Source organism: Anser brachyrhynchus (genome assembly GCF_964034855.1).
Source record: "Anser brachyrhynchus genome assembly, chromosome: W".
In the NCBI taxonomy this organism is placed as follows: Eukaryota; Metazoa; Chordata; class Aves; order Anseriformes; family Anatidae; genus Anser; species Anser brachyrhynchus.
In genome coordinates, this window is record NC_137704.1 from 24,391,650 (window position 1) to 24,405,737 (window position 14,088).

Genomic DNA, 14,088 nt, shown 5'->3' on the forward strand with positions numbered 1-14,088 from the left:
CTTGCGAGCTATATGCCATATTGCGGGCCCTAAAATTGTTGAAAAATAAAAGCGGTACAATATATATAGATTCAAAATATGCTTATGGGGTAGTACATACATTTGGTAAAATATGGGAAGAAAGGGGGCTCATCAATTCACAAGGAAAGGGTTTAATACATCAGGAATTGATTACCCAGGTTTTACAAGCTATCAGAGAGCCCAAAGAAATTGCCGTAGTACATATAAAAGGGCATCAAAAAGGCCTCACCCCTCAGGTTAGGGGTAATAATCTAGCAGATCAGGAGGCAAAAAGGGCAGCATTAATGAGTATAAGAATTAGAAGAACGAGGGAAGATTGCCCAGACTGTGGGAAATACTTAATACTTATACTTAAGATATAGTAATTAATATAATAATAATATAATAATATATAATAATGCTTAATATAATACTTAATACTGTGGGAAAGACTTAAAGGAATTTCCATGTTATGATTGCTGGAGTGAATGGGGAGTTGATGGGATTGAATGCAATTGTTCTGAGGAAGAAAGCCCGCCTTATAAAAACTGCTACAAGTGCGGGCCGACTAACTCCCTGTGGTCGAATGGACCCATTCCCCTCCCCTTACTCTGTTTCACTATTACAGAAGAAGACAAGATGACACAAATGGGGGTTCAAAACAAAAAAACAAACAAAAAAAAAACCAAAAAAAAAACGATAAAGGGAAATGGGTACTGCCTGATGGACGGGAAGTGTTACCAAAATCAGTAGCTATGAGGGTGCTACGGAGATTTCATGAACAGACGCACTGGGGTACTCAGGCGTTGGTGGATCAATTTGCCACATATTATATGTGTATAGGGATTTATAATATAGCAAAGAGGATCGTAAATGATTGCATAACTTGTCGGAGGGTAAATGCTCAACACATGAGAAAAAGAGTCCCGGGAGGAGGACGAGAATTGGCACATCGACCTTTTGCAAAGATTCAATTAGATTTTACTGAACTTCCAAAAACGGGGCGATATAGATACTTGTTAGTTATTGTAGATCACCTCACAAACTTTGTTGAAGCATTCCCTACGGCAAGGGCCACAGCTCAAACCGTGGTAAAGATATTATTAGAAAGCATCATACCCAGATACGGGGTAATAGAAGCAATTGACTCTGATCGAGGCCCACACTTTGTGTCAAAGGTATCCCGAGACACGATGAAGGCTCTGGGAATTAAATGGGAATATCACACTCCCTGGCATCCTCAGAGTTCGGGAAAGGTAGAACGAATGAATGGTGAAATTAAAAAGCAACTAACAAAGCTTATGATAGAGACAAAAACCTCCTGGGTGAAATGTTTACCGCTTGCACTATTGAATATCCGGACATAGCCCCGAGCCGATGTCGGAATCTCACCTTTTGAAAGGCTGTATGGTATGCCTTATGATTTAGAGATGCCATCTGATCACCCCCAGGTACAGGATATCCAATTAAAACCTTATTTAATACAGCTTATGAACCGACGGAGGGAGTTGCAAGCGAAAGGCTTGGTGGCTAGATATAGCAATCCATAGGATACAACCTGGAGATAGGGTTCTAATTAAGACATGGAAAGAAACGTCTTTAACACCACGGTGGGGAGGCCCCTATGTTGTTTTACTTATCACAGAGACGGCTATCCGGACGGCTGAGAAGGGGTGAACGCATGCCAGTCGCGTGAAAGGACCGATCCAGAAAAGCGAATGGGAAGCGGTCGCAGGCCCTGATGACTTAAAGCTCACGTTGAAACGAACTCGATAAGTATGGTCTAACTGTCTATGTATCGTAAAAAAAAAAAGGAGGAGAGGGGACCCTGTTTGATCAGAAAAAGGTCGCGGTTACCTGAGAAACTCCCCTGAAGAACACTGCTGCTGCCGAGAAGAACCTGCACCTTGTAGTTCGCTGCAACCGAACTGACAAGCGAGGCAGAGAGTGAAACGGTGGGGAATTACGTGGCCAGGTAAAGAACTCTGGAAAATGGGCCCTAGCCATTTTTTTTTTTGCGATACATAGTAATGGGTACGATTGTTTTCACTGTTCCTGGGTCTGCGCACCCTCACAAACCTTTTAAATGGAGCCTGATTAGATGGGAAGATCACCATGTTGTTCAGCAGATAACTACTGCTGGGGGACTGATAGGGGAGGCATCATCTATATAAAGAAGGAAGAGACTAAGAGTCCCCAACGGGTGGGACCAAATCAGAAACTGTCGGGGAGTGTTTTGAGGATTCAGCCTACACAAGCTTTTAGAATGCTAACTCCTAATAGCCCTAAACCACTGGAGGTTGCTAATAAATCAGTAAACCCGGAGTACGGGATTAGAAATGAAGGGGTGACCGGGAATAACATATGGAGAATCATGAATGCTAGTTATCAGTTGTTGAATCAACCAAATCCAGACGTGCCTAGACCTTGCTGGTTATGTCTTGATATAAGGCCCTCATATTACGACGCCATTGGGGATCTGGGAGAGACCACCCGTTCAAACGAAACCGATCCCCCACAATGCAATTGGGGAAGGGATGTAGGAATAATGTTAACGGAAGTAACTGGGAATGGCAGATGCGTAGGCATGGTCCCTGGTGATGTGGGAATAGAAATGTTGTTTTTGCAGTGTTACATTGTATAGAAGGAAGGAATGTGGTATTGAGATATGCTTACAGTGATAAGAAAGCTCAGCAGGTGACCTCCTAAAATGCAGACAACCAGACTCCTTAGAGCGATCAGGTGAAAATCACTATGTTAAGTCAAGCCAGATAAGGGGAGAAAACATTACCATCTCAAAAACAGGCCGGAAACTGAAGGCCAGGCATTGTCTGTGAAGCATCAGATAGATTGTGAACCTGGATTACCCACTCCAGTGGGGAAACAGGGGAGGGTCCTGTCATCAAAAAGTATATAAACTGTGTTTTTGGAGCTGGTAGGTGCGCTCTCCTGCTTGTGGGGCGCCCGCCATTGCAATCGCGAATGGATTGCTACTTCACTGAGATCCCCGCCTGGGCCTGGGTTGTTGGCTACGGAGTGTTTCTCACAGTAAGAAGTTCCATCTATGCAATATTACAGAAAATGTTACACAATTAGACAAAGAAAAATGGTTAATACCAGCAGATAACACCAGATGGGTATGTTCGTCTCTGGGGGTAACTCCATGCTTATCTTTGAAATTGTTCAACTCGTCTCATGATTTTTGTGTACAGGTAGTAATTATACCTAGGATTCTTTACCATTCTGAGGAGTATATGTACATCCAACATGCTATGGCAAAAAACCACTTAAGGAAGAGAGAGCCTATTACGGCTGTCACTTTAGCCACTCTGATGATTCTGGGGGCTGCAGGAGCCGGAACTGAAATTACCTCTCTGGTAAAACAAAGCCAAGAATTTACCTCTCTACGCATTGCTGTAGATGAGGATTTGGCCCGTATCGAGCAATCTGTATCAGCTTTAGAGAAATCTGTACGACAAAATCGTAGGGGATTAGATGTGATTTTTCTACAACAAGGAGGATTGTGTGCAGCCCTACGAGAGGAGTGTTGTGTATATGCAGATCATACTGGAGTAGTAAGGGATACAATGACTAAATTGAGAGAAGGGTTAGAAAAACGAAAAATAGAAAATGAAGCCCACCAGAACTGGTATGAATCCTGGTTTAATTACTCACTTTGGCTCACTACACTGCTATCAACTATAGCAGGACCTTTGTTGCTGCTCATATTAACACTAACTTTTGTACCATGTATATTCAATCGAATAATCGCGATTGTAAAAAAACCGATTAGAGGCAGCTCACCTTATGCTTGTGCGTGCGAAATGTGAATCTCTTGAACAGGAGGAGGATGACGCAGAAACTTTAATATTGAGCAAACAAGTGCTTCAAAAATTCATCAATGAACAAAATATGTTAGAAAAAGAAAAAGGAGGGATTGTGATAAATTAGCGGGTGTTTGTTCATTGTCTTTAAAAGGAATTCAGAGGATCTGCTGAGAAGATAAGGTTTTGCAATTTACGACCTTGTTAAGGGGGAAGACTAAGCAAGTAGATAGTGGGGTGGGGGTGTTGGATAAACATCCTTGGTAAAACAAAGACTCTGTGAAATACTGTTTCCCGCTTCACTACCCTCCCCCTTGAACACGAGCACAATGCATGATCATTGAAAGAAAAACAACGACCCCCAACAACGAACTGCACAGCTTCAGAAGGTCCAACAAGTCCTGACAAGCCGAAACTTGGATGCTATAAAACGGCGACACTGAAAAGGGAAAGTTGCGTGCTATGGTGGAGCGGAGACTCCCCAGCCGCCCAGCGCTGTTTTGCTTGTGCCTGCTTACTTAATTAATAAAATATTTCTGATAGACCAAGAAATTTGTATGGTCTCACTTATAACACCGAGGACTTGATGGGAAACTGCTCAAGACTTGAGATCCCCAGGGCAGATCTCTGGTGGTACTGTGGAGGGAAGATCTTACGGTCCACCCTACCATCTAACTGGGGAGGCACTTGTGCACTTGTTCAATTAGCTATACCCTTCACCCTGGCATTTGAAAGAGAAACATCACAAATACCCAGAAGAAGTAAAAGAAGCTTAGGAGTATCATTTGATGATAGAGCGTACATAGATTCTATTGGGGTGCCTAGAGGAGTTCCCGATGTAAAGCCAGGAATCAAATTGCTACAGGGTTTGAGTCACTGTTCTGGTGGGTAACAATTAATAAAAATGTGGATTGGGTTAATTATATCTATTATAATCAGCAGAGATTCATAAACTATACAAGAGATGCGATAAGAGGAATCGCTGAACAACTCGATGCCACCAGCAAAATGGCTTGGGAAAACAGAATAGCATTAGATATGATTCTTGCGGAGAAAGGTGGTGTGTGCGTGATGCTGGGCAACCGTTGTTGTACTTTTATCCCTAACAATACTGCCCCGGATGGCACAGTAACTAGAGCATTGCAAGGGCTTACCACCCTTGCCAATGAATTGGCAGAAAACTTAGGAGCAGACACTTCCATCACAGGATGGTTGGAATCTTGGTTTGGTAAATGGAAAGGGATGGTAGTGTCCATATTTACATCCTTGATTGTAGTAGCAGGAGTTTTGACAGCCATTGGTTGTTGCATTATCCCCTGTGTAAGGGGACTTGTCCAGCGGTTTACTGAAACTGCACTTTTGAAACAAATGACCATGGATCCACCACCCTACTCAGATAAGATGATGATATTAGAGGAAATGGAAAGCAAAGAAAGTGAAGAAGAGGAAGACATCTACCAAATTACACCTTAGAGAAAAATTTTGCAAAAATCAACAAATTATAAAAAGAGAAAAGGGGGGAATTGTGGGAATAGAAATGTTGTTTTTGCAGTGTTACATTGTATAGAAGGAAGGAATGTGGTATTGAGATATGCTTACAGTGATAAGAAAGCTCAGCAGGTGACCTCCTAAAATGCAGACAACCAGACTCCTTAGAGCAATCAGGTGGAAATCACTATGTTAAGTCAAGCCAGATAAGGGGAGAAAACATTACCATCTCAAAAACAGGCCGGAAACTGAAGGCCAGGCATTGTCTGTGAAGCATCAGGTAGATTGTGAACCTGGATTACCCACTCCAGTGGGGAAACAGGGGAGGGTCCTGTCATCAAAAAGTATATAAACTGTGTTTTGGAACTAGTGGGTGCGCTCTCCTGCTTGTGGGGCGCCCGCCATTGCAATCGCGAATAAATTACTACTTCACTGAGATCCTCGCCTGAGCCTAAGTTATTGGCTATGGAGTGTTTCTCACAAAGAGACCAAATCTATATAAATGAATAAGACAGCAGACTCAGGCAGGCAACATCAATTGGCACTGGACAAGTGATCCACAAAGGCCACAAAGCCTTAGGCTCCGGGTTTGATCTGTGCTGTTGCTCTACTGTTCATCGACATTACAATTCTTTGCTTGTATATGTTCCTTTTCTAGCATTATCTGGAAACCTGATTTCCTCCATAGTCTCCTCAGGAGACACAAGTTCTTAGGTATAGGTGGAAAATTGGGAAGTTTTTCAGTCCTTTTCTGTTGAAGTAGGTGGTTGTCAGACAACATGCATGGAAAATTGGGATCCCTTTGGGATACTGTCCTTTGTGACATTCTGATGAGTTGTTTGACCTGTGGCAGCACAAGTTTAGTTAACACTTGTTAGAGTTTCAGAAGCATGTGGCTGATATGCACAAACAGCTGCAGCTAAACCATTCATGTTGTGGTAGGGATACAGGGAAAACTGAACTAAGTTAACAAAGGGAAGCATCAAATTTCTATTTTCATAAAGTTGATTTAGTAAAGCATACATCTTTACAAGATTTTAATTATTATCTGGATTTTTTTTTTAGGAATGCAAGGAAAAAGATGAAGCCAGACACCTTTCTGGACAGTGATGAAATCAACATTCAGTTTGAAAAATCTTCCAAAAAGCCAAAGCTCCTACCTGATGAACAAGCAAATGGGGTGTATGGTCTAGTTATCAACGGTCACAGCCTGGTAAGGAAGATTCAGAGTCATGATGGGACTGAGTTTTCTTAGGAACTTAATATGTTAGAATATATTGGAAGTCTGAAAATGCTTTAATAAGAAGGCTGCTCCCCCCTCCCTTCTACCCTTCTCTCCAATTGAAGATTAGCTCTAGTGGTTATCTGAGACATCAAAGATGATGGGCAAGGTTTCAGAAGACTGGAACAGGGAAAAGCTGGTCCTGATATTCAGTGAACAGGAGCAATAAAGATTACCCTTTCTAGAAATATACTGGAAGAATAATCAGACACTCTGTGAATGCCCCAAGAAGATAACATCAAACATGGATTTTGAGTAAGCCAAGAATGTATTCTACTAAATATATCTAATAACAGATAGAGTGTATATCATATAACTTAACTAATAAATTGTTTGATGCTCTCTCCCATGATGTTGTTCCAAGCAAACTGAAGTAATATGGCCTAGATGAAATTTTTATGTGACGAATGCAAGACTGTTTGGCAGTATGGCTCTTAAGGGTCTACTATAGATCTGAAACAACAGCTAAGTGGTGTCTGCAGAGGGCAATCTCACATCTATTCAATATTTAGTGTTTTAATTAACTGCCTACAAAGAGAGCAAGCTTCTTAAATCTGCAGATAACACCAGGCTGGGAGGAACTGCAGGGATGAGAAAGAGTTCAAAATTAGATTTGAAAATAAGTATGAAATATTGGAGAAATACTTTGAAAATACTTGTATAAGAAAAGTATTGTATTGTATTTGAAAATACTTGTATAAGAAGCAGCGTGGCCAGCAGGTCTAGGGAAGTGATTGTCCCCCCGTACTCGGCTCTGGTGAGGCCGCACCTCGAGTACTGTGTTCAGTTTTGGGCCCCTCGCTACAAGAAGGACATGGAGGTGCTTGAGAGAGTCCAGAGAAGGGCGACAAAGCTGGTGAGGGGTCTGGAGAACAAGTCTTAAGAGGAGTGGCTGAGGGAGCTGGGATTGTTCAGCCTGGAGAAGAGGAGGCTCAGGGGCGACCTTATCGCTCTCTATAGGTACCTTAAAGGAGGCTGTAAAGAGGTGGGGGTTGGTCTATTCTCCCACGTGCCTGGTGACAGGACGAGGGGGAATGGGCTAAAGCTGTGCCGGGGGAGGTTTAGGTTGGATATTAGGAAGAACTTCTTTACTGAAAGGGTTGTTAGGCATTGCAATGGGCTGCCCAGGGATGTGGTTGAGTCACCATCCCTGGAGGTCTTTAAGAGACATTTAGATGTTGAGCTTAGTGATATGGTTTAGTGGAGGACTTGTTAGTATTAGGTCAGAGGTTGGACTGGGTGATCTTGGAGGTCTCTTCCAACCTAGATGATTCCGTGATTCTGTGTGAAAAAAATGGAAAATGTAGTTCCAGTGAGAACAAATGCACTGTCCTCCACTTTCACATAACTAACTGAACACATACAAATGTATGTATGTAAGATCATAAGACTTGTAAGACTTGTGAAGAAATGTTCCTGCTCCATTTGGCATCAGTAAAATCTTACCTGAAATAATTCAAGTTACTCAGGCCCTTTAGTTTGAGAAAAATGTAGGCCAACTAGAGAGTACAAAGAAAACTGTAAGATCATGTATGATCTGGAAAACATGGGGGAAAACTGAGAACATTAAGGTTTCTGAGCCTAGAGAATACTGATCTATCCTGGCAATACTCTTCAAATATGAACAGGTAAAAGAAGTAACAGAATTAAACTGAGGCAGAGAGCTGTGTGTTAAATGTCCTCCTGGTGAGAATAGTGAAGTAATGGAATAAATTTTCCATCCTTGAAAATTTTTTAGAAAAGGTTAAATACAAAAATGATTTATACACGGTTCAACCCATCTGAGAGGAAGGCTTAGACTAGATCAGGTTTATGTGTCTGTTGTATTTTGCATTCAAACATTGCAGGGTGAGTGAATAGGTAGAGATGGAGAGAGCCAGGAGACGTTGCCTTTCAGAGACAAGATGCTTCTCTTTCCACTGGTTGCTACTTCTCTTGACAGCAATCCAGCAAATTTAACCTCCAGCTCTATACTAGCCCTGCAAATTACTATTCAAAAATCTCATCTTGATCCTTATTTGGCTTATGTGCAATATATATGGACCCTGGACTAACAGGGACAGTTGTAGGCAGTATCTACTTTGTCAGGTATGCTCTCTCCCACTTTTACATTCCCTCCCTCCTTAATTCCAGGGTCTTAATCCCCTTTAGATCTCTGCAAAACAGACAGGAACTCTATCCAGTTGGGCTCATCCACATGGGCAAATCCTCTGACATCCCACCAGGCCTTGAGCCCCTGCCTGTTCCAACTCTGTACCTTAACCCTGCAGCACAGATCCTGAATACTAAGCCAGTCTCACCATGGCCATGGCTCTCTACTGGGTGGGGGCCACAATAAGAGTACAGACTAAACTATATGTGATTTATTTCTGTGAACCTAGAACTTGAACAGTGGTAATAGTCCTGCTAGAATCCCACTCAAACACAGCATCTGGCCAGTGCTTTATTGCTATGTGGCAGCACTGGAACTGTGTACACACATGGTCTTGCTGAAACAGAGAGAAAGAGCAGAGCACAGCCGCATCTGCAATGGCATCATCATACAGCTAGTTGATCTGTGTGCCATACCATTAATACAGTTACTATGTGGTGATATTTTGCTGGTGCCGTGCAATCAGGATGCTGTGTCTCTAGCTGCAGTAACTGACATGTGCCCTAAAACCAAGTTAAGAAAGGTCTCTTGTTCCCTGCCCACCACTAATGGGAGGGAAACAGAGGCACTGGTGACTCACAGCTCTTGGCTTTAAGGAAAAAAGACATCAGGCCAAAGGATGGTCCACCTTACACAGAAAGGGCCGTGGGCCTGCTGTGATGGTTCTGTGGAGGAGAGATTTGTGTAGATTCCTACTATGAATGTCTACTGAGAAGAGACATAAACAAAGAATGGAGCCAAAACCCACAATTTGAAAGAACTATTAAAAGCTCCTTTTCATGTAGGGCTGGAGGGGTGACCAGACATCCAGTTATCTGTATGTTTCCTGAATAGAAACAATGTGGCTGACTGATTTAAAAGGTCAGCACTCAGAGCAAAGTTGCATTTGCTCTGGTTTTGTGTTTTTTTTTTCTTCTTATGCTCACCTGAGCTAAAGCTGTTCTGTGAGCATTTTTCTTTCCTTAAGTAGCCCCAAGTTGAAATCTGTTCTATTTATATCACAAATCTGGCAAAGCTTAACAAATAAACCAAGAAGGATGAGCAAAGGCATGGAGATGGGCAGGGCTAGCTCAGGCTCAGTAGCAGCTGCATGAGTGCAGTGCTCCCTCTTCTGCTGTGCTGTCAGGATACTTCAGCCAGAATAGCTGTTGTTCTATTGTGTGATGGTTCCAAGGCCCAAGCTCATAGGTGTATCAGGGTTACTTACAGCAGTGAGATGCAATGGGCATTTTGATGAGAAAAACACCTACTGCATCAGCCTGGCCCTGGAGATCTTTCAGGTATCTCATACCTTCCTTGTGCTGAATGCAAAACCAAGGTCTCATTTTCCTCCCACTGCATCCTCTTTGTCAGGCCACAGGTTGCTGCCAGTGTGGCACAAACTGCTAGGTATCGTCTTTGTCCTTTCTTCTCAGGCCTATGCACTGGAAGGGAACCTGGAGCTAGAACTGGTGCGAACTGCCTGCATGTGCAAAGTGGTGATCTGCTGCCGGGTGACTCCGCTGCAGAAGGCCCAGGTGGTGGAGCTGGTGAAGAAGTACAAGAAAGCGGTGACCCTGGCCATCGGAGATGGTGCCAATGATGTTAGTATGATCAAAAGTGAGTAACAGCTGACAGGGCATGCTCCAGCAAACTGACTCGATGTCATATTTGCTAACTGGCTTGGCATCAGCAGTGCATCTCTGAGGGGCCTCGGTATGATCCTGTTGTGGCATCAAGTGGTTGTGTCCCAGGTTTCTTGTTTTTTACCTTCAGAATAGACAAAAGCCCACTGGGGTACAACAGGTCCACCTGTATGTCTGTATGGCCATCATCACAATGGTAATACAAAGAACAAACAAGCTTGTTTTAGACAGGGCCTGTCTGCCATGCAGAAAGAAAATTGTCATGACTATAAATAGTCTGTATAATGATCCAGGATTTTTTTAACATTTCCATGTGGTGAGGCCCTTTGTCAGTTATCTCCCTTGTGCTGTAAAACACAGGCCTCTAGGCCCCTTCATGTCTGAGCATTATTTGATGCTGCATTACCTCAGTGATTTTATGAAAGAGATCCCCTAACTATGTATAATTAAGTTAAGGTTCACAGTATCACAGTATCACAGTATCACAGATTTCTAGGTTGGAAGAGACCTCAAGATCATCGAGTCCAACCTCCGACCTAACACTAAGTACTCCACTAAACCATATCGCTAAGCTCTACATCTAAACGTCTTTTAAAGACCTCCAGGGATGGTGACTCCACCACCTCCCTGGGCAGCCCATTCCAATGCTTAATAACCCTTTCGGTAAAGAAGTACTTCCTAACATCCAACCTAAAACTCCCCTGTCGCAACTTTCGCCCATTCCCCCTCGTCCTGTCACCAGGCACATGGGAGAACAGACCAACCCCCACCTCTCTACAGCCTCCTTTAAGGTAACTGTAGAGAGCGATAAGGTCGCCCCTGAGCCTCCTCTTCTCCAGGCTGAACAAGCCCAGCTCCCTCAGCCGCTCCTCGTAAGACTTGTTCTCCAGACCCCTCACCAGCTTGGTCGCCCTTCTCTGGACTCGCTCGAGCACGTCCATGTCCTTCCTGTAGCGAGGGGCCCAAAACTGAACACAGTACTCAAGGTGCGGCCTCACCAGAGCCGAGTACAGGGGCACAATCACTTCCCTAGACCTGCTGGCCACGCTGCTTCTTATACAAGACAGGATGCTGTTGGCCTTCTTGGCCACCTGGGCACACTGCTGGCTCATATTCAGCCGACTATCAACCAGTACTCCCAGGTCCTTCTCGGCCAGGCAGCTTTCCAACCACTCATCTCCCAGCCTGTAGCTCTGCTTGGGGTTGTTGCGCCCCAGGTGCAGGACCCGGCACTTGGCCTTGTTGAACTTCATACAGTTGACCTCAGCCCATCGCTCCAGCCTATCCAGATCCTCCTGCAGAGCCTTCCTGCCCTCAAGCAGATCGACACACGCACTTAGCTTGGTGTCATCTACAAACTTACTGAGGGTGCACTGGACGCCCTCATCCAGATCATCGATAAAGATACTAAAGAGGACCGGCCCCAGTACCGAGCCCTGGGGGACACCACTAGTGACCGGCCTCCAACTGGATTTGACTCCATTCACCACAACTCTCTGGGCCCAGCTATCCAGCCAGTTTCTAACCCAGCGAAGCGTATGCCAGTCCAAGCCCCGAGCAGCCAGTTTCTTGAGGAGAATGTTGTGGGGAACTGTGTCGAAAGCCTTACTGAGGTCAAGGTAAACCACATCCACAGCCTTTCCCTCGTCCACTAAGCATGTCACTTTGTCATAGAAGGAGATCAGGTTCGTCAAGCAGGACCTGCCTTTCATAAACCCATGCTGACTGGGCCTGATCGCCTGCTTGCCCTGCAAGTGCCGCGTGATGACCCTCAAGATAATCTGCTCCATGAGCTTTCCTGGCACTGAGGTCAAACTGACAGGCCTATAGTTCCCCGGGTCTGCCCTCCGGCCCTTCTTATAGATGGGCGTCATATTGGCTAGCCGCCAGTCAACTGGGACCTCCCCCGATAGCCAGGACTGCCGATAAATGATGGAAAGCGGCTCGGCCAGCTCCTCCGCCAGTTCTTTCAGTACCCTCGGGTGCATCCCATGCGGCCCCATCGACTTGCGCACATCCAAGCTCCGTAGCAGGTCGCCAACCATTTCCTCATGGATAGCGAAGGCCACGTCCTGCTCCCCATCCCCTTCCACCAGCTCATGGCACTGGGTATCCAGAGAACAACCGGTATTGTCGCTAAAGACTGAGGCAAAGGCGGCATTAAGAACCTCAGCCTTTTCCTCATCCCTTGTAACTAAGTTTCCCCTCGCATCCAGTAAAGGATGGAGATTCTCCTTAGTCCTCCGTTTCGCGTTGATATATTTGTAAAAGGATTTTTTGTTGTCTTTAACGGCAGTAGCCAGGTTGAGCTCCAGATGAGCTTTGGCCTTTCTAATTTTCTCCCTGCACAGCCTCGCTACATCCTTGTAGTCCTCCTCAGTGGCCCGCCCTTCTTTCCAAAGATTATAAACCCTCTTTTTTCTGCTAAGCACAAGCCACAACTCTCTGTTGAGCCAGGCCGGTCTTCTTCCACGCCGGCTCGTCTTTGGACACGTGGGGACGGACCGCTCCTGTGCCATCACGATTTCCTTCTTGAGGAGTGCCCAGCCTTCCTGGACTCCTCTGCCCTTCAGAACCGCCTCCCGAGGGACTCGGCCAACCAGCGTCCTGAGCAGCTCAAAGTCAGCCCTCCGGAAGTCCAAGACAGCAGTTTTACTGGTCCCCTTCCTGGCCTCGCCAAGAATAGAGAACTCTACCATTTCGTGGTCACTCTGCCCAAGACAGCTTCCGACCACCACATCTCCCACCAGTCCTTCTCTGTTTGTGAAGAGAAGGTCTAGCGGGGCACCACCCCTGGTAGGTTCACTGACCAGCTGCGTCAGGAAGCTATCTCCCACGCTCTCCAGAAACCTCCTAGACTGCTTTCTCTGTGCCGTGTTGTGTTTCCAGGATATGTCCGGGAAGTTGAAGTCCCCCACGAGGACAAGCGCCGACGATTTTGCAACTTCTGTCAGTTGCCTATAAAACTCCTCATCCGTCTCCTCATCCTGGTTCGGCGGTCTATAACAGACCCCGACCAGGATGCTAGTCTTGCCGGCCTTCCCGCGGATCCTAACCCACAGGGATTCAACCTTATCATTCCCAGCCTGGAGTTCCACAACATCAAAAGATTCTCTAATGTAGAGAGCCACGCCACCACCCCCTCTGTGCTGTCTGTCCCTCCTGAAGAGCCGATAGCCAGGCATTGCAGCACTCCAGTCGTGGGAGCGGTCCCACCACGTCTCCGTGATGGCAACCAAGTCGTAGCCTGCCTGCAGCACGATGGCTTCCAGCTCCTCCTGTTTGTTACCCATGCTGCGTGCATTAGTGTAGATGCACTTCAGCTGGGCCATCGCCTTCTTCCCCGGCCTAGCCATTGTTTCCCCCTGGCACAGCTCCAACAAGCCTTGTTTGAGCCCCGTCCCCCTTCTTACCTAGTTTAAAGCGCTCTCTATGAGTCCCGCCAGCTCCTGGCCTAGGATCCGTTTTCCCCTTGGAGATAGGGACCCGTCTGGGGCCATCAGGCCGGGTGCCGAGTAAAGCTCCCCATGGTGAAAAAACCCAAAATTTCTGTGCTGGCACAGAAGGTTATTCAGAAGGGCCTATTGCTAATCATCCTTGTGTTAATTTGCAAGAATTGATTAACTGGAGCCATTTAATTAATTAAGAAAAGGCTAAGTAGGGAGCTTCAAGGGAGATAAGTCAGGCAGACAGTGAAGAAAGGATAAGAAAAGCAAG

At 45.4% G+C, this 14,088-nt stretch overlaps 2 protein-coding genes and 1 long non-coding RNA gene across 3 annotated transcripts in view; 1 reads left to right on the top strand and 2 right to left on the bottom strand.

The window, feature by feature from the left end:
• Window positions 1-14,088, bottom strand: part of LOC308184893 — a 470,974-nt gene that overhangs the window by 239,847 nt on the left and 217,039 nt on the right. The window lies entirely within an intron of this gene.
• LOC308184773 (uncharacterized protein) overlaps window positions 1-14,088 on the bottom strand; it is a 242,858-nt gene that overhangs the window by 199,025 nt on the left and 29,745 nt on the right. The window lies entirely within an intron of this gene.
• Window positions 1-14,088, top strand: part of LOC308184981 (phospholipid-transporting ATPase FetA-like) — a gene marked incomplete at its 3' end in the record, with an annotated part of 46,641 nt that overhangs the window by 31,459 nt on the left and 1,094 nt on the right. Inside the window, exons 9-10 of the mRNA XM_080572525.1 lie at window positions 6,378-6,525; window positions 10,162-10,345. Of these exons, the coding sequence (XP_080428651.1) occupies window positions 6,378-6,525; window positions 10,162-10,345 (332 nt within the window). The remainder of the gene's footprint in view (window positions 1-6,377; window positions 6,526-10,161; window positions 10,346-14,088) is intronic.